The 24,029-nt window shown below is 31.2% G+C and overlaps 1 protein-coding gene across 2 annotated transcripts in view; it reads right to left on the bottom strand.

The window, feature by feature from the left end:
- LOC129961674 (glutamate-gated chloride channel-like) overlaps nt 1–24,029 on the bottom strand; it is a 307,445-nt gene that overhangs the window by 1,855 nt on the left and 281,561 nt on the right. For both annotated transcript variants that reach the window (XM_056075205.1, XM_056075206.1), the window contains exons 8-9: nt 16,616–16,756; nt 11,457–11,884 (exon numbers count right to left, since the gene is read on the bottom strand). In XM_056075205.1, coding sequence (XP_055931180.1) covers nt 11,457–11,884; nt 16,616–16,756 — 569 coding nt within the window. The remainder of the gene's footprint in view (nt 1–11,456; nt 11,885–16,615; nt 16,757–24,029) is intronic.

Here is a 24,029-nt window from a genome sequence, read left to right as displayed (position 1 = left end):
TTAAATACATGAAGTTCCAACTGAATTATATAGAAATTATAAAGGATTTTTTACTAAGAAAAAAATTGTTACCACAATATCCTTACTAAATTCTTACCAATCAAATTTATCTTTACAAATTCCCTACCAAATAAACCCTTACAGAAATTAAAAGGATTTGTTGGTGAGAATAAATTTTTATTGTGTAAATAATTTAAATCATCCGTTGATAATGGTTGTCATGACAAAAATCGGAACAATGCGCATGCGTGAATTTTCTTCGCTAGTTATGCTAACGCAAATGCGTGAATTTTTCTACGCCAGTTGGGGTAACGCTATGTAGATTATACATTTTTAATTTCCTTTATTCTGTGTTATTTTAATTCAAAAGTACTTCAGAATGAATCTGAAACATGGATTAATTAACAATGTTTAATTTTAAATGCATAAAACATTAAGAAAATAAACAGAATCGTTTGAAATAATCCCCAAAAAAATGTTAACCCTAGCCTCATTACTGTTGGGAGAAAAAAAAAACTGAAGTCTTACTCATTTGGCGGTGGGGAAAATGGAAGATTATTTTGACGGAAAAGTTGGCGGTGGGGAAAATGGAAGATTTTTTTGGCGGGAAAGTTAGTTTTTAATTAATAATTAAAATTCTAATTAAAATTTCAAAAAAGGGACCCCAGGTGCACATTCCCGACCTCTAAGGTATACATGTACCAAATTTGGTAGCTGTAAGTTGAATGGTCTGGCCTGTAGAGCGCCAACACACACACACATTGAGCTTTATTATAAGTATAGATTATACAGAATAAAAAAGAAGAAATAATGCACATTTTATAATATAATAAACACATTTGTTACATAAATTCTTATACGTTTGTCATTTAACGATAGATACACAACATTTATGCGACGACAAGGTTAGGTCATTATTATAAGAAAATAAAGTATAACAGTGACTAGAATATAACTGTCTCAATTGAGGCTGTATGCAAACAAATAAACTAATGATTTCGGCAAGGTTGTGGATTCAGCTTAGAGATTTCTTTTATTCGTTGCAGCACTACTGAATGATTTCTGGCTACAATAGCAACATAATCACATGTCTGACCTTTACAGTTCATTACATTGAGACCATTAGCTTCAAGCATGTTCAAAATAACATTTGAAATTCTTTTAGAAATTTTATTTTTTGTTTCAGTAAAATCTACAAAAGACTCCATTGGTTGTATTTTCTCATTTTCAAACACTATGCATTTTAATATTTGGCTTGGTTAGCGTTTTATACTATTTATATTGGCGATTTTTACTTATTTGTGGTGTTTCTAGTTACTAGAACAAGCGAAATGATTGTACTCATTTAAAGAAAGGGGGATCCCAGATTTCATTACAAATTAAAAAAATTAAAAATTCAGAACTCGCTGATCTGAATTATAGGGTTACAAAAATATGAAAAGGAATGGTTCAAATTTTCAGTTTAAATGAGAAAATATTATTTATTTCAAATTTTTCCATCTACGCTAGTCCCTCAGTTGACATCACTGTAAATAGAGGAAAAAGCAGGCTTTGCTCTCTAGAAGAATTATTGCAGAAATAATCCCACAAAAATATGTACAACCCAATTTCAGATATGTACAGGACACAGGGAGAATGTGATGATGACTGGATTAAAATAATTCAATCTAGCTTAATTTTTTTTCGGTTAATGTCACTGTTGAGGCAGTATCAGGACAAAGCTTGGATCCAAAATCATTTGAAAGAAAGGGCATTTGATCCGGGAGGCTCATCCCAAGTTTCTACACCGTTCTAGGGAAGGGAAGGGGATGTTTGCCCCAGATGGAATTGACAGCAGCCATCACATACATGGGGAAATTTTTTTGAGAGGTAATGGATCGGGTTTCTAATCTAATAACTATTGATGATGAGTCCGATATTCCGATACTAGAACACCTTGCCCTAAAATCTAGATAAGAAATAATGGAATTTTTTCTTTACGGAAATAATTCTATTATTATTTTAATGGTATGTAATTATTTAATAACGGAACCGTGATTCTTCGATGAAATCGGATTCAAACCAGGAACACTCTGACCTGAAATCCATAGCTTAATAAACAGACCACCGAGCTCCCCTCCCTCTGTTTTGGTGAAGAAAAATGGATTCAATATTTAATTTGAAAAATGTGAGTTCAAAGTGTGCATGATAATAAGCTGTTTATTATCTGCTTGTGTTCATTGCAATTTTGATGCAGACACATGATGACTTCCGTGTTGATTAATTAAATAATTTTATCTTTATTTTACAGTATTAGTTTAGTTATATTAATGTCCCGTCTAAACGCAACAATAGGGCTATTTCGGAACGGGCTGCGTAATTTTGAACCGTGCTCAGTTGACGAGGACGACACCTGAGCTGGCATTCCCTATCCAAGCTTACACACCACACCAGCGGGAGGAAATTGGTCCCGACGGATTTAGCATGCACCAAACTTGCTAATACGACGGTTCTTCGGTGGAACCTGAAACCACCACCAGGCCACCGTGGCTCCTATTTTACTGTAAATCACTTGATATAATTTATTATCAGTATGCTAAATGATAATAATTACCTAATGCTTTATGTATTTGAATTAATAAATGAATAAAATAAAAGGAAACGAAAGGAAAAATAATTTTAAACATTTTTGTTTTGATTGCCGATAGTATATCTGATTGTATAGTACATAGATTGTAACAGCCGACTAGTTGTGAAATTAAATATTTCTGTACTAAAATCAACAAAATATTTTAATTTTTTAAATGCATATAATGAAGGAATAGTTAAGCTAAAAAATAAGATGTTATAATCATGGAATCGCGAACATATTTAAACATATAAACAATTTTTCAAAAATTGTTACAGTTAGCTCCCTTTTCTATATAATTTAGATAATAAAACAGAGGCCAAAGATTTACTGGGAAAAAGCTATTTTTTGCACAAATTGAATAATTCATTTGTTATTAAATTTTGATTAAGAATAAGGAAGTCAGGCATTGAACTTTATCTGTTGATTCAGCCATTTTGAAAAAATATTTTTAATAGGCAAGGGATCTATTTCGAATTGAATACAATCCTATTTACAAAGTTTATAGGTGCACAGCAGTATACGGTTTGTGTGAGTTTTGGACACACGGCTAAGAACTGTCCGGGTAAAGATAACCCATTACATCATTATACCAACCAATAACTCGAACTATTTTTACAGGAGTCGTAGGTTCAAGAATTGTGCGATGACTAACGAAAAATTTGGTGAGAATTGAAGCACTAACACTGCACTTTTGACAAGAATTGTCGATCATATATCAGACAGTGATACATGATAATCAAACGAACAAACTATAGAAATAATTTTTTTGATGGGAATTAAAGTAAGATCACATCGCATATAACAGTCTTTCAAACGGCGCTTGAATTGAAATTAAATCTTATAATTAATCAAGAGTGTATTTAATAAAAATAGAGTTAATTAGCTCTTGCTCCAAAGGATCTAGGAATTAAAAATTAATTGTAATACTTAATGCAGATTTAAAAATTAATATTAAGTTTAAAACATATTGGAATCTTGAAAGTTCATGTGAGAAAATCTTACTTATACATTGGCACTGTATATTTCTTACCCCACGATGATATCGATGAATGAAAAGATTGAACTTCCATTTAAACATTCAACCCCCCTTTCCCCCTCTCCCCAAGAGTATTTCTAAGCTGGCAACAAAATACCCCAACAGTTGAAAATGTAGAAGAATTAATAGAGGGTGAAGAGGATCTTGTCGAGAATTATTTAAAAAAAGAAAAAACTGAATCAACTTTATTACAAAGGCGGGGCATATATATACAATTTTAACAGCAAAAAATGTTTAAATTCTATTTTTAATATTTAGTTTAAATTTAGTTCTTTTCCAAAACCATTAAGGAATGCAAAAATTTTCTATTTGTAGAAATATGGAAAAGATCCTTGACAATGTGTAAACTATCGACTAGCATGTTTCTTTCGTACAATCGATAAACTTTTAGAAAGACTGCTTCAATAAATATCTGGCCGATAAAAATATTATACAAGAAAGTGAATTTGACGTTAGTGAGAAAAAAAGTTGTGACAAGACGATGCACAAATTCTTTGCAAAATTAAAATATAGGATTGGTATTCTCCATAAATTTTCCAAGACGTTAAATCTGCCTTTGACAGTATGCACTGTCGGTCCTTTGTAAAACACTTAATTTTTATGGAATTTCTAATTTTTATAAAATTTTTTAACTTTTATTATTTATAAGACAAAAAGGTGGCTTTCATTGATGGAGTTATTTATATCGAAAGACAGTGTTTTCTATGTTATCTCCAAGGCTCAGTCATTTATTCTTCTTTGTAATAATTTGTACGTCTTGAAATGCAAAAGTTTTGGGTATCACATAATTTTGACCAAACCTCTGACGTGAACGATTTCGATAAATTAGAAATTTTTATCGATTCGATGCGTTTGTTTTAGCCAATCTAATTTATTCCTTTTATATTAAATTTTTTTATTTACTAATACTCCTTTCAAACTAAATATTTTTGTCAAAATTATATGGAGCATCTGTCTATTTGAAGAACTTCAAAATCATTTTTACTTCAGGATAATAAATTACAGAGAGTTGAAAAAAATTAAATATCAAATAAGATATGAAATAAATTTATAAGTTAAACGAATAGTTTTGAAGACAAATTTCATTTTGCATTGCTGAATTTCTCTACGCCTTAAATAATATAATAGCAATAATAATAATATAATCTGGGACATTTTTCTCTTACTACAAAAATTAAATCATATATAAAAAAAATGGCGAATGATTTTATTTTCAACAAAATTGTTCTGAATGCAAGACCAGCCATGTTTACCATTTCATATTTCACTTTAAGGATTATTTCATCACAATTTAACGTTTAAAGTTGACGAGTCTTAGCATGACATAACGCTTAAATTCTCGTATTCAAATGTGCAGTGTCTTTTTATTTTTTTTTATTATTGCCAGGTTACTACCTCAAACGCCGAGGAAAGCCCGGGCAATGACGTCAAAGTCGCCATAGCAACAGTGGGTTGTTACTTGTCGTCTGCGCATGCGTCTTTTCGAGAGTACTCCCGTTTTCTTGCTTCGTATAAACCGCAGGTTTCTCTCTTCCCTACCATTTATTTTTCTTTTACTGAACCAAAAAAAACATTAAACAAATAAAAACAAACAAACAAAACAACAACAATAAAAAAAAGATAAAATGCTTAAAAAAATGTCTTTGCTTCTAAATAACATAGAAATGTTAATTTTTTTTCCTTTTTATCTATGCTCCTTTTGAACAAACTAGAAATGATTTATAAAGGATATCCGGAGAAACATTGTTTTATGTAAATTATGTTTTAGTATTGAAGAATAAAATCAGAGATTTTAATGCTTAATAAAAAGAATAATAAATAAAATATTACACCATTCAAGACATTTTTTTTCTAGTAGACAAAATAATTAGATGTGTTGCCTTAATCGAAAGAAGACTGTTATCACCAGTAAACATATGCAATTCATGTGAGAATATCTTCTTATATATATATTAGTAATTCTGTTTAAATCTGCATTGAATCCTTAACTTTCTCTTTTATTCTACTAAATGGATGTCATAAAGCATGATAAAAATAATGCGTTCAAACATTTTCAATTACCATCGTTAAAGCCATGTAGAATTATATAAAGTGTCTTTTCATATTGGAAATTTGGCTCTTCGATATTGAAATTTTTAATTTTACTATGTCAAATTTAGAACTATAATCCTAAATAAATAAAACACAATCTATATACTATCTTATTCATTTGGTTGTCACGGTATTTTTTCATTGGTTTCAGTCTTTTAAAAAAATTTTATCCACGATAAGTGCACATAATTAAATGTATTTATTATCTGTAAATTGTTGAATAGTTCTGCGCCCTAAAATAAATTCAGTAATTAACGATTATGTAATATTTTTCTTGGATTTTAGTAGTAGTATGTTAACGTGATAACTTGGATTTTAGTAGCTAAATAGTAAATGAATGCAATAATTATAAATATATATTAGATAGATAGATAAAGGAGAAATTTTCTTTTTCCAAATATAAGATTTTTCTTTTTTTTCAATCACTACAAATTTTTATTTCTTTGTTCTTTAAAAAAATACGCATATACAGGCCGTTAAGCATTAAGGTATGTCGATGACCTTACAATATTTAATCATGGAACATTTACAGTATTTTCAAAAATATTTATTATACATTTTTATTCCTTAAAATATCAACACATTTAGCCATTTTTTTGGATTTGATAATTCATATATTAGACCTATGATATATGACAAAAGAAAGGACATTAATTATCAATAGATTCACATTTCTGTCATCCAATGTTTCAATTAAAATCTATCGAATAACATTCTAAATCAATTATATGGAATAAATACAAACTGTCTCGACAAAACACTCCTTTGAAGCAAATTGGAAATTTAAAAGATCACCTTAAAATGACATTCCTTAATTAAAAAAACTATTAAAATTGTATTGTTTTAAATTTTATTCTTAATTATCTGAAACAACAACAACTACAACAAAAACAGTTCTAACCATTTTTTCTTTTTTACTGTCTGTATTCTAATGGGTTTTAAATAATATCTAGCCAGTTTTTGATTCACTTGTTTTGAACACTTTTTTTATTCTTTTGCTCTATGTAGGAGAGGAACGAAGGCTCTTTTCTTCATTTTTTTTTATTTTCTTAATTAGATGAGTCGAATTTTGCAGGTATTTCTGTCTATAAATTGGCATATACCTTAAGTTTAGGATTCTTCAATTCCTTCTGAAGGCGGGTTTTGGCGGGAAAATGGCCTATTTTTTAAAATTGTCAGTTGCTATGCAGAATAAACAGATTTTTTCTAAATACAAAAGGGATATCCTTTTGTTCTGATGAGTATTCTCCGATATTCTTTCCATATTTTTTGTTTTTATATTTACATAATTTTTGCTTTCTTGTATTTATTGTCTCTTATTATTTTATTATATAACCATAGGTATAAACATAAATTGTACGCAGGAAAAAATAGAGCTAGTGTTTATTTCCTTTAACAATGCAATTAGATATATAATTCGAAATGCAAAGTTTCATAAAATATAATTCGTAATTCTATGAAAATACTTATTCTGTAGATGTAATTAATAAAAAGTTTAAAAAATTAAATTTATATATTGCCCCCTTCCCATAGTGAAAGAAACCATCCATATAATTTGTATAAACACACAAAGCTTTATGCTTCGTTTGAAAAATTTCCTGAGATAATAAACGACAGATTTATTGATGACTAGGATTAACGAACTAAAAATTATTATATGGCTAACTTGTACACATATAAAATATTTCGATGTTGATGGCTATCTCAGGGATTAATATTTATGAGGATTAGAAATCTTTTCCTTTATACTTATACGTACATTGGTAAGTAGAAAAAAAATTCGATACTCTAGAAAGAAAAAAGTTATAATCGGAATATTTCTGGCTCAGCATGCATGCTGCGTAAAAATGTGGTCTCTGGAGTGAAATTTTTTACTTTGATCGGGACAGTGTCATTTCATTCTGTGATAATTCTATCTGGATAGGCTGTCGATATTAATAAAAATTTCGCTCAGCTAAAGGCAAACCACCTACAGTATTCACCACGAATAAACAGCAAGTGATCCTCTGATCGAAGGTTTTGCAGTGCTGAAATGAATCGAAGACTTTCCATACAACCTTGCTTGGTACAAACCGTGTTTCAAATGTTGCTGTCGAAAAGTTTTGCCAGTATAATAGCAATTTTATCATTAAACGAGCATACTTATTTTCATATTATTTACCGACTAAATAGGAATTACGATCGGCGTTACGTTTTAATTTTCATTCCTCTTTATATAGACTATAAATCTCTTGGGAATATCACTTATTAATTGCACCCAACGTGTACAATGACGTTCATGTCTTTATATAAAACACTATACCAATCAACATTTGCAGTGTAGTCACAAAAATTGTACATGTACTTCTAGAAATATTAAAATACCTAATACGTTCAAAAGTGGAAAGATGCAGGAAAATTTTTGAAATCTGGATCCACAAAAGGAGGAAACAAATACGAAAAACATCATCTCATCCTTTTGTCCTTTATAAGCCCTCTCCTGTACCTGACTCTTTCAGTCTGCAGATTTTTATTGCAAAAAATAAGCAAAAAAGGCATTTTCTTTGTTTTATTTATTATTTTTTGTGATTACAAACGAGACTCAGATTGATGTTTAGCATGAACAATTATTTTCATTTTGCAATCAATAGGAATTCTGTAGGAAATTTAGACATTTGATTACTTTCCAAAATATTTTTGAATCGCTTTTTTTTATTGATCCCACTGTAGACATTTCAATAACACTCATAAATTTTATTGCGAATAAAATATTTCCAAAGTGAAATTTCATTTCACTAACATAAAACTAATTCGCATAATGAAGTTTTAAGTCATTTTATACTTAAGTCTTTAGTGAAAGAAAGAAATTTTATTTTCAAATAGAAGGAATTTTTAATTAGATAGGAAGTTAATAATTTTGAGATGAACCTTTCATTTATAATAAAAGTATCACACTTTGTTTTTAAGCAGATTTCAACAATGTTTTAGTCAAATTAGTAGATAAGAAAGTTTAGGATTTTAAATACAGAAAAAGAAGTTGATTAAAAAAATAAAGAAAATTCAATCGATATCATCTTGTTAAAACAACTACATAGAGTTATATTTAGAGTGGTGGAACAATTAATCACCTGAATTAATAGTTTTTTATTTATTTCACTGGAATGAAGTTCTCATATTTTTTTGAATTTTCTCCTATGCTTCGTATTCTAGAAAATAACGATTTTCCAATAATTTGAACCCGTGAATTTACTCAAGGTTTATTTTTACACTTGCTTGAAGTAAAAAAGAAAAAAAAAACTTATTTAGAATTATATCTACCTGTTTGTGAAAATAAAAAGTGAAAAATGGACAATTTGGAAGCGACGTAAAATAAATCAATAAATAAAAAAATGGAATGGTGAAATTTGTATGTGGTTTTCCATGCCAAAAATGTAGTGTTGCATCGTTTGGGATAAAATTTGAATAAAGAAAGTCATTATATTCAACCACAATAAGAGAGCAAATTAGCTCGAATAAAGGCTAAATGAAGGAAATTCGATATAAGGTTTCACCATAAGTCTGAAAGGTCTGAATCGATTTTTGGTCAGGTTTGTCAAATGATTCAATGCCTATGAAGCCTGTGATTACTGAATGTTCAAACGAGATTGTTCAAGGGTTCAAGAAGCTAGACATATGACATTTTGTATGTAATTTTGACAATGAAGCTGGAATCCTGTTTTGAATTTCCGATACAATCAATTAATGTCTAAAAGACGCATTTTAAATTGCAATATAAATTGCCTATTTGAATGTTTTCAATAACAGTATTCACCTGCAATACGCAGCACATATGTGTAGCCATGAAGACAATCACAGTAAAAAAGCAATTAAAAAGGTTCAAGAGAATATTAATTTGCATATGAGCTCTTTGATATTTTAACTTTCCATTCGAATCCTATTAGAGACACAGAAAACCACGAAAATAAGCGTGAGAATATCATTGGCAGGATTATATCAAATATGAATTAGGAATATAGCATCGGAATTTTTAAAACATACTTTTGCGGATTAGAGCTACATAATTTACGTCTTTTTAATATTTTATTTTAGTTATCTTCATACATTAAGGCTATGTAATGAGAATAAGAAATTTACTGTTTAATTTGAATGAGAATGACATTGGTGATACTAACATTTTTACATATTTTGCATAGAAGAAATCATGCGTCTCGCATAGTATATGTGCCTTCTAAAGGCTTAAAAACAAAGTAAATCTCCTTGTTATGTAAAAAAAGCATTTTCATTTGATCAGACAAATGTGATTTCAGAGGAACGATTTTTTTATGGTATCAGTTTTTATATAAATTTACATCATCATTGTCGAATGAATTTCCATTCATGAATTTTTGCCGGATTTAATTTTTTTTCTTGGCCAATAGGATTTTTTTTGAAATATTTTTCCTATTTGTTTATTTGGATGTACAGAATAATACATATAAAGGCACTTGCTATTCTGTTTGACTTCCTTTATATGTATTTGCAGTAATCAGCGAGGCCCATCCGTATGATTGGTTAAGAGAACAAAAGTTAACGGTGGTAAGATAGCATACAAAGGACCGAGAAAAGGATAAAAGGAGATGGCGATAGTGAAGAATTAACTACTCGAATTGCTGGTTATTGATCTACTAAGTGCATGGGTTAAGTATGATGTGGATCGATTAGATTGCTTGCTGAACGAAGTGTTTTAATGGGGCTAATAGTTAACAGGCAAAAAGATCCAAGAGGACAGACTTATTAAAAGACTTTTTTTTTATTATTCTCTGTTAACTCTTTGAGAAATAATTTATCCTAAATTTTATTTAATATCCTTCTTAGAAATAAAATTACTTATATTTATTATTGTTTCGATTGTCTGCATTTTTTTAATATCTTTTGTATGAGTATAGAAATGTTATTTCATAAACAAAAAATAAGGTAGATGTAGAACTTTTAGTTAAGTTATTTATAATGCCTAGTTAATTTTAAATAGTTTTCAAATCACAAATCAAAAGAGTCTTGCACTGGAAATATTTTAATGATATAAACTCGGAATATGAAACTCGGCTGCTTCGATCGTGCATTAAAAATTCTAATCTTTTTTTCCTTTTCTAAATTGATTTACGACTGATCTTTTGCACGGCTAGAATGATAATCTAGTCGCCTTCAATAACCAAACCGCCGTTTGATTATGCAAGTTCAAAAACCTAGGAATCCCATATATAAAAGTGACATTCGGTTTATTTTTAGATCAAACATATCCCATGACCACAGGATTCGTCATACAAAAATTAAAGCGGAATGCTTTCAAGTACATTTAAGATTCTTCTTTGTTTTGTTGAAACGGCTTTTAGTTTAGTTATATAAACGTCTAGTTTTTAAAGCAACACTAAGACTATTTTGGGACGGACCTCATAATTTTGAATTGAGGTCAGATGACGAGGACGACAACTGAGTTGGCAACCCCTCTCCAAGCTTCCACACGACACCAGTGGATCGACATTTGGGTCCCACGGATTTAACGTGCACCAGACCCGCTTACACGACGGTTCTTCGGTGGAATCGAGTCTCAAAACTGAAACTATCCAGTTCTAAAGCTGAGACCTTACCACCAGGCTACTTGCATCCCTTCACTGAAACGGCATATCCATTGCTAGAACAAGTTTGAAGATTCTTTCCCATTAAGAGAGTTTAGAAAAAATTGGAAGGAAGATATTTACTTACTTCGAAATTCCCGCACCATCGCCCCAGGCTGGACGATTGGGCCCTGAGACCTTCTACTGGAGCCGAAGACGAGGACGCTACTCCTCCCGTCCCCCTAGAGTGATGCGGGTATCTTCTGTAAAGGTAATTGACGATAATGAACTCTAGCATCGACGCGTAGATGAAGAACATGCACACTCCGTCCCAGAGGTTCATGGCGGTCAGATTGGACACGACGGGCAGGGTGGACCGGAAGCTGTTGGTGGTGGTGCAAAAGTTCAACATAGTGGTCACTCCGATCATGACCCGCGCCGGCACAGCATTGATGTCCAGCCAGAAACTGATGAAGGAACTCGTCACTAAGACGACCCCCGGTCCGAACACGGTACTAAAATAGAAGATCTTGTCTCGAGTAAACACCAAGAGAACACGAAGGCAGCTGTAATTACCTGCAAATCAAAGGGAAAAAATGAAAAATTCATCATGAAGTACTATTTCTGCAATTTTCTAAAGTAATTAAAACGTTTCACACAAATGCATTGAAAATGCAGTTATCTGATGATGAGCGAGGTTATCTGAAACAATTAAAATGTCCTTAGTCCACACAATTTTAGTACAAAAGTTTGCAATTTTTTTTCTTGCCAAAATGAGTCAATGTCCGATTTTTAAGCAATCAAGGAATTCTTTATGTACCGCTAAATCTATGGAAAGTCACATTAATACAAAATAGACTAAACTTATTTATCTTGTATTGAAAATTAAATCCTTCATTGTATTTTATGCTAAATTTGATATATATTTTTATAAAAATGTGAATAAAGTTTTTTTAATTTGCAGTTTTTTTAGAATTTTTAAAGTATAAACTTAAAAAAGATTTTAGAATAAAATTTAGAATATTTCCAAATTTGACATAAGGGTACAGATGTAATCACAAAATTGAGTCTCATTTATGAGTTATTCCATTTATATGCATGTAAAAATGCAGACTGAGCGATGGTCAGTTGTTTGATGGGTTTGGTAAAAAATTTGTTTTAGATGCAAAACCTTTGCCTCAAATTTTATCTGCCTAGCATGTTGCGTTCTATAGTTATCGAGTTCTCTTGCACTGGAACAGTAAGATAGAATGCTTTTTATGAATGGTATACTTTTGCGAATATTTTTTATAAATTTGCAAATTTGATCTTAATTCCATATACAAAATTTCAGCGATCTAACTCAAAGACGTTCTGAGTAATTCCATTAACATACAGATATAAGGCCAAAAATATGTTTTTCGTACCCAAGGAGTTCTGGAACTTATAGTTCGTCAAAATCTCGAATTAGAATTTTATGACGATTACAATGCTTCTATATTTCGCAAGCAAGAAAGTTAAAAATAAATATCTTAAAAATATTATGTATCAAGTTGCCTTCAAGAATTTTCTGTCAATTGCTAAATTCTGTCTGCTGCTAAAATATGCTTCTGTTAGCCTTCTTTATTTAGAGAAGACAATTCCAGCACAGCTTTGAACCCTCATTTTTTCGACTAATCGAACCCAAAATCCAATAAAGATGAATAAAGAAGCCGAAACTATAAGCGGAATTTCATTTTTCCAGCATGTTGTGTTTACGAGCACAGTCAAACCTGTTTTGTGCGGTAGTTAGGATCTACATAAGAGATATCGCACAAAAAAATATTCCAAAACTTTATAAATAGCTATTCGAAATAAAGACTTAGAAAAATCTATCAAAGATTTACGAAATAATGAGAAAGTGCTTTCCAAATAAAATTAATAATTAAATTACACAAGGGAGACATTTAAAAAAACTAGTGCCTCATTTTAAACAGGGAGAAATTTTCAAAATGCAAGCAATTCAATACTACTCGTCATAGTCCAAAACGCGCATCTTTTTGTGATGAACTGGTTCGAAATTACTTTTATCACTTGAAGATATTAGAGTTGATTTATTTTTGGAATATATTATTTATTTTATTTTGGAATACTGGAATTAGTTGGCCTAACAATGTGTATTATATACATTGTATACCATACACACAGTATTAATGTTTATGCATTAACGGATAGAAAACATTACAAAGGTGTTATAACTCTAACACCGTTAGAATTCATATACCACATTAAAAGAATTCCATAAAAAAAGGACAGAGCAAAAGCAAGTTCGATTATAATCGCGGTAATGGATAGACTCCAGCTCTATCAGAATTTGGAGTTGAAGTTAATTTGATTATTCCAAATATTATTACATCACAGTAAATATTATTCTCATGCAATTCTTTAGTCCGTTAAGATGATATTCACACCGCTAATTAACTTTTACTTTCATAATATTTTCGTAATTTAAAGCTTTATTATTATAATGTTATTAGAAAAATCTTCAAATCTTTACTTGGAGCATGGAATAATTAAAATCTTGTTGAACTTTATTACGTACAGATAATATGTGTAAGATTTTTAATGCGATAAAATAACCGTGTGAAACTCAATAAATCCCCTATATAATTAACTATCATTTCCGTACAAGAATAAAATTCCCTTCTATTAATTAGTGACTGGCTTAGAATACATATCTATATGATATTTCCTTCTCGCCATCAATGATTAATTCAAATAGATTAAATGATTACATATCTATATGGTATTTCCTTCTCGCCAACAATGATTAATTCAAATAGATTAAATGATTACATATCTATATGGTATTTTCTTCTCGCCATCAATGATTAATTCAAATAGATAAAATTATTACATATCTATATGGTATTTCCTTCTCGCCATCAATGATTAATTCAAATAGATTAAATGATTACATATCTATATGGTATTTCCTTCTCGCCATCAATGATTAATTCAAATAGATTAAATGATTACATATCTATATGGTATTTCCTTCTCGCCATCAATGATTAATTCAAATAGATTAAATGATTACATATCTATATGGTATTTCCTTCTCGCCAACAATGATTAATTCAAATAGATTAAATGATTACATATCTATATGGTATTTCCTTCTCGCCATCAATGATTAATTCAAATAGATTAAATGATTACATATCTATATGGTATTTCCTTCTCGCCATCAATGATTAATTCAAATAGATTAAATGATTACATATCTATATGGTATTTTCTTCTCGCCATCAATGATTAATTCAAATAGATTAAATGATTACATATCTATATGGTATTTCCTTCTCGCCAACAATGATTAATTCAAATAGATTAAATGATTACATATCTATATGGTATTTCCTTCTCGCCATCAATGATTAATTCAAATAGATTAAATGATTACATATCTATATGGTATTTCCTTCTCGCCATCAATGATTAATTCAAATAGATTAAATGATTACATATCTATATGGTATTTCCTTCTCCCCATCAATGATTAATTCAAATAGATTAAATGATTACATATCTATATGGTATTTCCTTCTCGCCATCAATGATTAATTCAAATAGATTAAATGATATATTTCATTCGCCATAAAGATTAAAGTGGCTGTTATTGTCTTAAGGCTGGGTCAATTAAAGCTACAACATTAGGAAATGATAAAAAATAATGGAAAAATCCCAGTATTAAAGCAATAAAATATTAATAATATTTATATTCATATTTAGGATAAATTTTAATCTTGCTGATTATTTAACCAAAATTTGTGTGAAGAAATAATGATGAATAAGATAATGATAAGAATAATGAGGAATAAGTCTTTTTTGCTATTAATAAACTCAGATTTACTTAATACAGGTTCCCAACGGATTGATTCTTTTTTTGGACGTTTTTCATCTAATAAAATTAAATATATATCAACTACTTTGAATTTCAGAATTTGACACACAAGAATAAAAAGGCCCGCCGATTTGAATTATCGAAAAATCTAGGTTCCATAGAGTTATTCGAGAGAGATAAAAAATTCCAAGATAATAGTTAATAAACTAGGTTAATTAACTTGGTCATCTGCTCTCTATCTGAAAAAAATCTGTCCTCTTGAGCCATTTCCATCGGCACCAATTTTGTGAAGATACTGTAATATAAATTCCTTTTTTCCTTGTTGATATCTGTACGTTACACATTTGGCATCAAGCTGAAATGCAAAATACTGTTGAAAGGAATCGCTCCAAGCTGTATTTTGCATTTATGGGTGATACTTATTTGCCTTCAATTTTTTTCATTTTTTCCCAATTTTTTCTTTATTTATACAAACAGCGTTAAAGAAACTTTTTCATCTGTAGTTAAACTTTTGATTTAACAGAGATGAGAAAACGAAATCGGAAATAGTGACCCGTTTTGTCCTTTACATTTGGGAAATGTGTCATTTCCACATGTATATGTTGAAAGATGTATATGTTACAGAGAAAACAGGAAATCAGTCAAAACATGAAATAACTAGATAAACGCGTTTTAACTAACTGCGCTTGGGAGAACCCGAATTAGCATGAAAAAACGCGTTCTAACTGACAGCGCTAGGGAGAACCGGTTTTCTCTAGTTATTTCCTACGGAAGGGTTTATTATTTATATTAACTTCAAATTCTATAAGTATTTATACAGTATATTATAGCTAATCAGTGTACAAATTTGATACAAAAGTTTATCATATTCACTAATTTTCAAACCCGAATTCAACGCATGGCCGTAAATTTTCTTGACTTAAGAACGAGTACCGAATCAGGAAATTTCACTGAGAACAGCGCTGTTCTCAGTAAGAAAACGAACTGTAGGAATTGGACAAGAGCTCGTCCTCTGTTCTTGTAAAAAGACTGTTCTTCAAAGAGATGTTTCTGAATTAAAAGTGGTTATCCTTGTAATTCTAAGCGTCAAAGTAGTTTTCCTTGTCGAAATAAGTAATTTTTAATAATGGTACTGTTTTTATTTCATTGACAGGTTCTTTTTTCAAACAACTTTTTACTAAATACAGTTTAATGCAATAATTTTTGATAGATACAAATAACATTTTCTAACAAATCAGTCAAAACACGAATAAAACGAGTTTTCCCTTGTTAATTCTGGTTCTCCCCAGTGCTGTTAGTTAAAAAGTATTTTACCTAGTTAATTTGGGTTTTGACTGATTTCGAGTTTTCATTGTAACATATAAATATCTAAATCGAGTTTTTCCAAATTTGAATCTTTTTCTTGATTTGCTGGGAAATAGACAAATCAGAAATGCACTTACCTCTCCAGGTGTGGTGCGAATCGCACGTCCCTGTCTTGTTCTGCACCAAGTAAGCATTGTGGTAACGGAGGGAGGTGGCACCATTGACACCTCCCGGATCTCGCTCCCACCGCAGTTCTAGCTCCGACGTCTCGTGCGAAACTATGGAAAAGATATCACGTTAATTAAATTTACACCCATTAAAACGAATGGGTATCTGTTAGACCATTACAATTCAGCGTAGTCAAAAGAAATAAAACAGCAGACAATTTGAGTAAATAAAACTACTACAAAAGCAAACGAGTCTCTCGGTTGTTAAATGCCTTTTTGTTTTGCTGTTTACGGAGAGGGCAAGAGGGTGGCTCGGTTAGTTTTACTAGAAATAATGATCCTTCAATGGAAGAATGAGTGCTGATGAGTTTTGTTCTTCAATTGTCAGTACCATTTATTTTCAATACCAAGAAGACAAAAGTTTTTCTTTTATTTTCTCTCGAGTGCCTTTCTTTGCGCGAAAAAACAAGCTTTTCTCACTCCATTTTATTAATATTTTTGGCACTGCGCATGCTTTTAATAAATATACCCCACCGATTTGCACATATCAAAATTAGCGAAATCTTCAATTCAATAACAAACTGCTTGCATCTTGGCCAATATTGAACATGGTTGAAAGAAAATTTAGCATGATTATGCATAAGCCACAGGCAACTACTTGCTTTGGGAGAATCTGCTTACCTTTGGCAGACATGCGGATGGATGTTCCAAATTTTTTTTAAATGTCCAGATTTTGAGATGCATTGAACATTTTAAATCCATTTGATTATCTTTTCTGTATTGCTGGTAAGGATTTTCACACATAGAGTTTTAGGTTCCTTTAATATATCCAATTCAACATGAAATATAAAATTTAAAATAGTATTTTTCTTAAATCCATTTGATCATCTTTTCTTTATTGTTGGTAAGGATTTTCACTTAGAGAATTTTAGGTTTCTTTAATGTATCCGATTTAACATGAAGTATAGAATTTTAAATAGCGTTTTTCATATTTGCTCGTTTATATTTTTACTTCTTTTAAAAATTAGTTTCTGTTCACAATTGTACAGTGTTTCTCAAAAGCACTGCATATGAACAGCAAATTTTATCGTTGTCATAGAAATAGTTCGTTGAGTTTTTGAGTTATTAAAAACAGACAAATATACAGGCAGGTGAAATTTTAGAAATAGTTATTTTTCTACTTTGAAACGTCTAAGTTTAACAGAACACCCCCCTAAACCCCATAATCTTTAATTGATCACAGAATACTCAAACATGCGTTACTTATCATCATTTTTAACAAGATGATGGTCCTTTACACTTTACAAGTGAATACAAGATAATCTAGTTGGGAAAGATACAAATGAATACAAGATAATCCAGTTGGGCAAAATACAAATGATTACAAGATAATCTAGTTGGGCAAGATACAAATGATTACAAGATAATCTACTTGGGCAAGATACAAATGAATACAAAATAATCTAGTTGGGCAAGATACAAATGAATACAAGATAATATAGTTGGGCAAGATACAAAAGAATACAAGATAATCCATTTAGACAAGATACAAATGAATACAAGATAATCCATTTGGACAAGATACAAATGAATACAAGATAATCCATTTGAACAAGATACAAATGAATACAAGATAATCCATTTGGACAAGATACAAATGAATACAAGATAATCCATTTGGACAAGATACAATTGAATACAAGATAATCTAGTTGGGCAAGATACAAATGAATACAAGATTATTCAGTGATAATTCGAGATTGTAAATGGTCCTCCCGATCACCAGGCTTGAATCCGGTAAATTTTGGGTATAGAAAATACTTAATTCTCCTGTGCACTGAGACTTCCCAGTCACTTTGGTGAAACTGAAAAATGCCATTTTGCTGACCGTCGGTCGAGTTGCTACACTCACTTATAATAGGAGTATAGTGTAGTATATCACTTGCCTAATATTTTGTACTGCTGGTCATGTTGAGTATCGTTTATTTAAAAATAAAGCACAGTGTCATGCATTATGATTTATTTCATTGTCTGTTTGTATTTGTCTAATTTTCATTAAACGTTTCAATATCATATGTGAGCGCCTTATTTTGGTTATTTTTGGAGTCATTTTTTATGTATGGAAAGATAACCCAATGTTCTTCGGTTCATATTTGCAAATATGATTTTTTTGGAGCATTATTTTTTTTATTATGAATGTTTGAACGAATTTACGACGCCCCCAGTATTTATTTCAAATGCAGGAAAAATCATGAGCTTTGCACATGCGCCACGACTTAGCAAGGAACGTTTACATTTTATATGGGGTATTGGTCGAATTATTTCCGGGATGATTTGTTGGATTATTTGGGAAATTTAACTATCAACGGAATCCGGTGGCCTAGCAATCGCGGATAGCTCACAAGATTGAACAATTTGTATGAACAATAAATACAGTAATTTCGAATTCAAATAAAATAATATGCTTCAAAATGATGAGTGAAAGAAAAAAAAAAGAACTGAAAAAAAAAAACTGTATCTAACGTGAAGGTAAAGAAAAAAGACAGAATTCTGGAAATTCCTCATCTAACTCATTGCTTATTACACCTCCGCGGGGCAAAATCATTCAAAAGGGTGATCTCGAGTGCTGAAGCGTACAGTTGTAATAAAACAGCTAAAACGAATGAACAAAAGGAAACCACATTTCATATTGTTACAAATCTGTAATTTTGCTACCCGGCCCGAATAGTGTCATCGTAAGTAAGACAATTGTACGATCTGTCCTGTGCATGTTGAGTGGGTGCCGCGTCAATAACCTCGGAGCTTGGCGACAAATTTGGTGAGCATTTGGCGACTTGGCGTTTAATTTGGCGAGTTTGGCGACTAAATGGATAAAACTAGAAAGTTCGAGAAGTTTCATGATCCATCCAGTAATAACAGAGATACACTCAGATGCGCCCTGATTGGTCAGAAGATTCTAGCCCCGCCTCCCGGAACTATAAAAGACGGGCAATCAGAAGCTACGAAGAAGTCGTGTGTATCGTCAGAAGAAGTTGTGTGGATCTTCAAAAGTTGAGTGTGTGTATCGGCGGAAATTGTGTGTGTGAGAGTGGTCGTAGTCGCCGACGAGTAAAAAGACTAGAGGATTAGCAAGCAAGCAAGTTGCTGAACTATTAGAGATTAAATGCATTACGATTGATCGACGGTATTTTGTTGTAGGAGAGAAATTTTTGTAACAATATACAGATTGTGAAAGGTATGGAAAGATGAATTCCATTGAAGAAAAATTTGGACTAAAAGTTCCCGATAGGAGAAATATTGGCAGGAATATAGTGCTGTCACGGATACTCTCACGGAAGGAAGAAATTGGCATGTTGAGATGGATTATGTAAAATTCATAGTACATGCGTGACAGCAGAGCATGCATTCCATGTAAAAAGGGAAGAGCAAACGACCTGTTAGCAGTTCTTACTTGACTGTTGTTCATGATTGATTGTTGATGTATGCTTAATATGGGCCCTACCTTACCTCAGCATGCTTTACTGGTAAGACTGTTTTACACTGGACAATGCAATGCCGTGGCTGCTCTTAAACAAACCTGCATGTCTATCAACAGAACATAAGACGTGCTGTTATGAATGTCGAAACGGGCAATTTACACGCAGCAGTGGAATACAATATGTTGTACACAGGGTATTGAAAATGTTGCACGGCGTCCAGGGGACGCTTATGTTGATGAATAAAATATTATTTTCTGCGAGTTTCATGAATTCATTCATTACTGTACTCCTACAGAGACAGTATTTCCCCTATAGGCAACTTTTGGTACTATTTCTGCGGAATTTATCTTTCTATGCTTTCCGCAGTCTGTATATGAAATATGGTTTCATTTCATTAATTTGTTTGTTTTAGCTGCAGATGCAGCTAACAGGGAAAGTTATTTTATGGCCACCTCTGTATGACAAACTTCACCTATCTAAAAAGTTGCGATTATTGCTTCATGTACTTACAAACGATCACACACATTTAATCTAACACACATTTTCATTTAATGGTTTTCCACAAGGAAAACCATTAAATGAAAATATTCATTAACATTTTTAAGTCAGATTTTATGATGATAACAATTCTTTTTCTGTATAAGTGTTGCTTATATGAAAAATAAAACAGCCTTGGAGTAGTTTGCGAAAGTCACTGTTAACAGTTTCCAAAATCAGAATAATTTGTTATTCTTTCTTTTTTTTTACTTGATATCAAACTCTGGGTAACATTTCGTTTTTTATGATGTTACGTTCACTCTAATAATGTTACACCTCGCAAGATGACTACCAGAAATGAAAAGTGTTGATGCTTTCGACATTCGAATTCAGAATAAATGAACTCGGAACAGCGGAAATGAAGAGGAAGAGAAGTTTTTCTGCAACAACTTCACGATCAGCAGGAAATACCTCTCAAAACGTTTTTGGAAAAAAAAAGTGACTTATGTCAGCATAAAGAATAAGAAGGCAGTTGTTGTGACAGGTCATTTCTGCGGTTCACAGAAAATAATCCGATGAAATCAGAAAGGAAAACAAATTGAAATTCCAGAAGATATGTTTGGTATGCTTTTGTATGTTTTATTTCTGGCGAAATAAATTAAAACTTTGGTATAATTCAGTCAAAAATTTTCGCTTTGCTTGCGAAGTGTTGTAAGGCAGTCTCAGTAAAATAGGCTTAAAATATTTATTTTTAGCATCATTGAAAGTTTATTCTATGTCTTTTATTTAAAAAGATGTTATTTCTAAAATAGATTTGTAGTTCATTTTTAAGCATTTAATCATTTATTTTCTAATATAGTGAAAGAAACCGAACATACATTTTGGGATTTTTTTTTGTCTCTAATGATTCCAAAAACTGGATAAATATCTACAATTTTAGTGACATTACCTTGTACCACTTTCACGTACGTGATGGTGGATTATCAAGTTTAAATGTTCCAAAATTTAAGACGCATTAAAAATTTTGATGTAAAAACCATATATTAAATTAGGTCCATTTAGCGCATTATGTGTTTGAATTATTACACGTCCATTAGGTTTGCCAAATATACAGCCATCTCATAACTGCATTTTGTTCGAAAATTCTTAAAAATCTACAACTTTTTATAAGAAGTCTGCAAGCCAAACTGTATTTTTCAAGTCTGCTAAATTTCCAGACTACAGTATTCACAGAACAAGAGACAGGCGTAATTTGTTTGTTTCGGTCTCGGAAATGTCTGAAAAGATTCATGAAAACATCGTGATAGAATTTTTCGTCGATTTGCAATACATTTTTTTGAATATTCTAAATAAAAGAAGCAAAATTTCTGCAATGAAAAAGAAAATAAATCTGTTTGAGAAAAAGAAAGACGTGAAATAATTTATTTCGGAAGCATTTTGTGTTTCAGCTGAGATGAAGTCGTGGTTCAATCGCAAAAGTTTTCTATTCACCATGAAGGGCAAAAGTTAAAAATAACGAAAGTTATGTAACAGCACAATGTACACTTTTGTTCTGTTACGCAAAGATACACTTCATTTCTCATTTATTCTAAAAATACGGGCAAATTATTTTAATTCAGTTATTGTTGTTGCAAGAAAATGAAAGAGAAAATAAGCACGTACATGTCAGAGAATCTACAAACTGTTGTTTATATTCTTATCAGAATGCAGTAACTGGACATTTTACACTATTAAATGTTTCACAATGAATGAAAAAATATCATCTCAGATTTCAAGAATTAGGTTTAATTCATACATTTCTTTTACTTTGTTAGTACTAAATTTGCTCCTTTCTCATACACGAAGAATATCTACTTAGAGGATATTAAATACGTTATAAAACTCGATCTCTATTTTATGATCAATCCCCATGTTTCTCTTAGAATCTGGAAAAACTAACATGTTGGAATAATTTTTTTACCTGTTTGTGAATTCCAGAAAGCGCCAATTACGAAATTTGGTCTGAGGTCTTTACATCCCATACCAAAAACCTTTGTCTGATTTTATGCTAAACACATCAACGGAAGATTTATTAGTCAGTTCTTGTGCTTGTGAACAAGAAGAGTACAAATTGAAATGAGTTAGATCAATACAATTTGCTTTAGATTTTATTATCTAGACTTTCGGGTCTATATTTAGTTTTATACTCTATCTATCTGTGTAAGTACAAACAGGTCCATTCAAAAATGCTTAAAAGTGTTCTGTCTTTCTTTTGTTGTGGAACGCAAATTTGGAAGAATATAGAGAATTTTGAGAAGATTTAGAGGTGACCTACTCCGGTACTTTTCCGTTAGCCGGACGCAAATGTCGCCAATTGTGAACCAAACACGAATTTGGCGTAAGAAATTTGGCGAAATTCTATATTATTTGGCGATTTTTCGCTTGCACCTGGCTAACGGATTGTGAACCAAACGCGAATTTGGCATAAGAAATTTGGCGGAATTCTACATTATTTGGCGATTTTTCGCTTGCTCCCGGCTAGCGGAAAAGCACCCCTACTCCTTGTTAAACAGGATGATACGTTTAGGGGAAGATTAGGAGGAGCGTCAGGGAATGACCATTTTACGGTTTGGCGCCAACCACCTTGAAGATTCGGTGAATTGGTCAATGATATAGTTGGATTATGATAAAGAGTAGTCGGCCACTAACAAATTCTGTCGATACTGTTTCGTTTAGTGGTGGCAGGGTGGTCGGTTAAACACAAGAAGAAGGGCCACTCAAACGTGCAGCAAGCTAGAAATATGAATTTTAGAATGTGCGGTCTTGAAATTAAAATTGTAGATATGTGTTAATGTTTGAGAAAAATCTATGAAATTGTAAATTGCATGAAGTCTGTCCGCTAAAATGTTCTTACAGGAACACGATAACTCAAAAATCCAATGAGTTGTGTGGCATTAATGTAAAGTAATAACTATTTTTTCTAAAGAAATTTATGAACACACTTCTTATATTGATTACTAATTATTCTTGCAATTTTGGTAAATTGTACTGATATAATGAATAAACTGTTTTTAATTTAGATAAATATAGCTATTACGCTGGTTACGATAATGACGTGCTTTATTTTAACTTTGACAAATTATCATACATTGATAATCTTTTAATTTTAAAAACTGAAATTGCTGATTTGATTAAAATTAATTTTATTTTATGAAGAAAGAGTTTGTTTTAACTCGCTTATTCTCTTTAATTTTGAATCAGTGTAAAAATTACTGAAACAAGCCGACCTTCTGTTGTTTCTAAAAAGTTGCTCACTAAATTCTCAAGCATATCTCTGTTGTGAGAATATCTGATATCATCTGCTCTGCGAAAAGTAAAAGGTGAAAGTAAACTATTTCGTTTAAATCCCAGACACGGAATGCATAAGTGGATATTCCTTCCCCTACAAT

The sequence above is a fragment of the Argiope bruennichi genome, chromosome 2 (assembly GCF_947563725.1).
Source record: "Argiope bruennichi chromosome 2, qqArgBrue1.1, whole genome shotgun sequence".
Classification (NCBI taxonomy): domain Eukaryota; kingdom Metazoa; phylum Arthropoda; class Arachnida; order Araneae; family Araneidae; genus Argiope; species Argiope bruennichi.
This window is presented reverse-complemented; position numbering and strand designations above follow the sequence as displayed.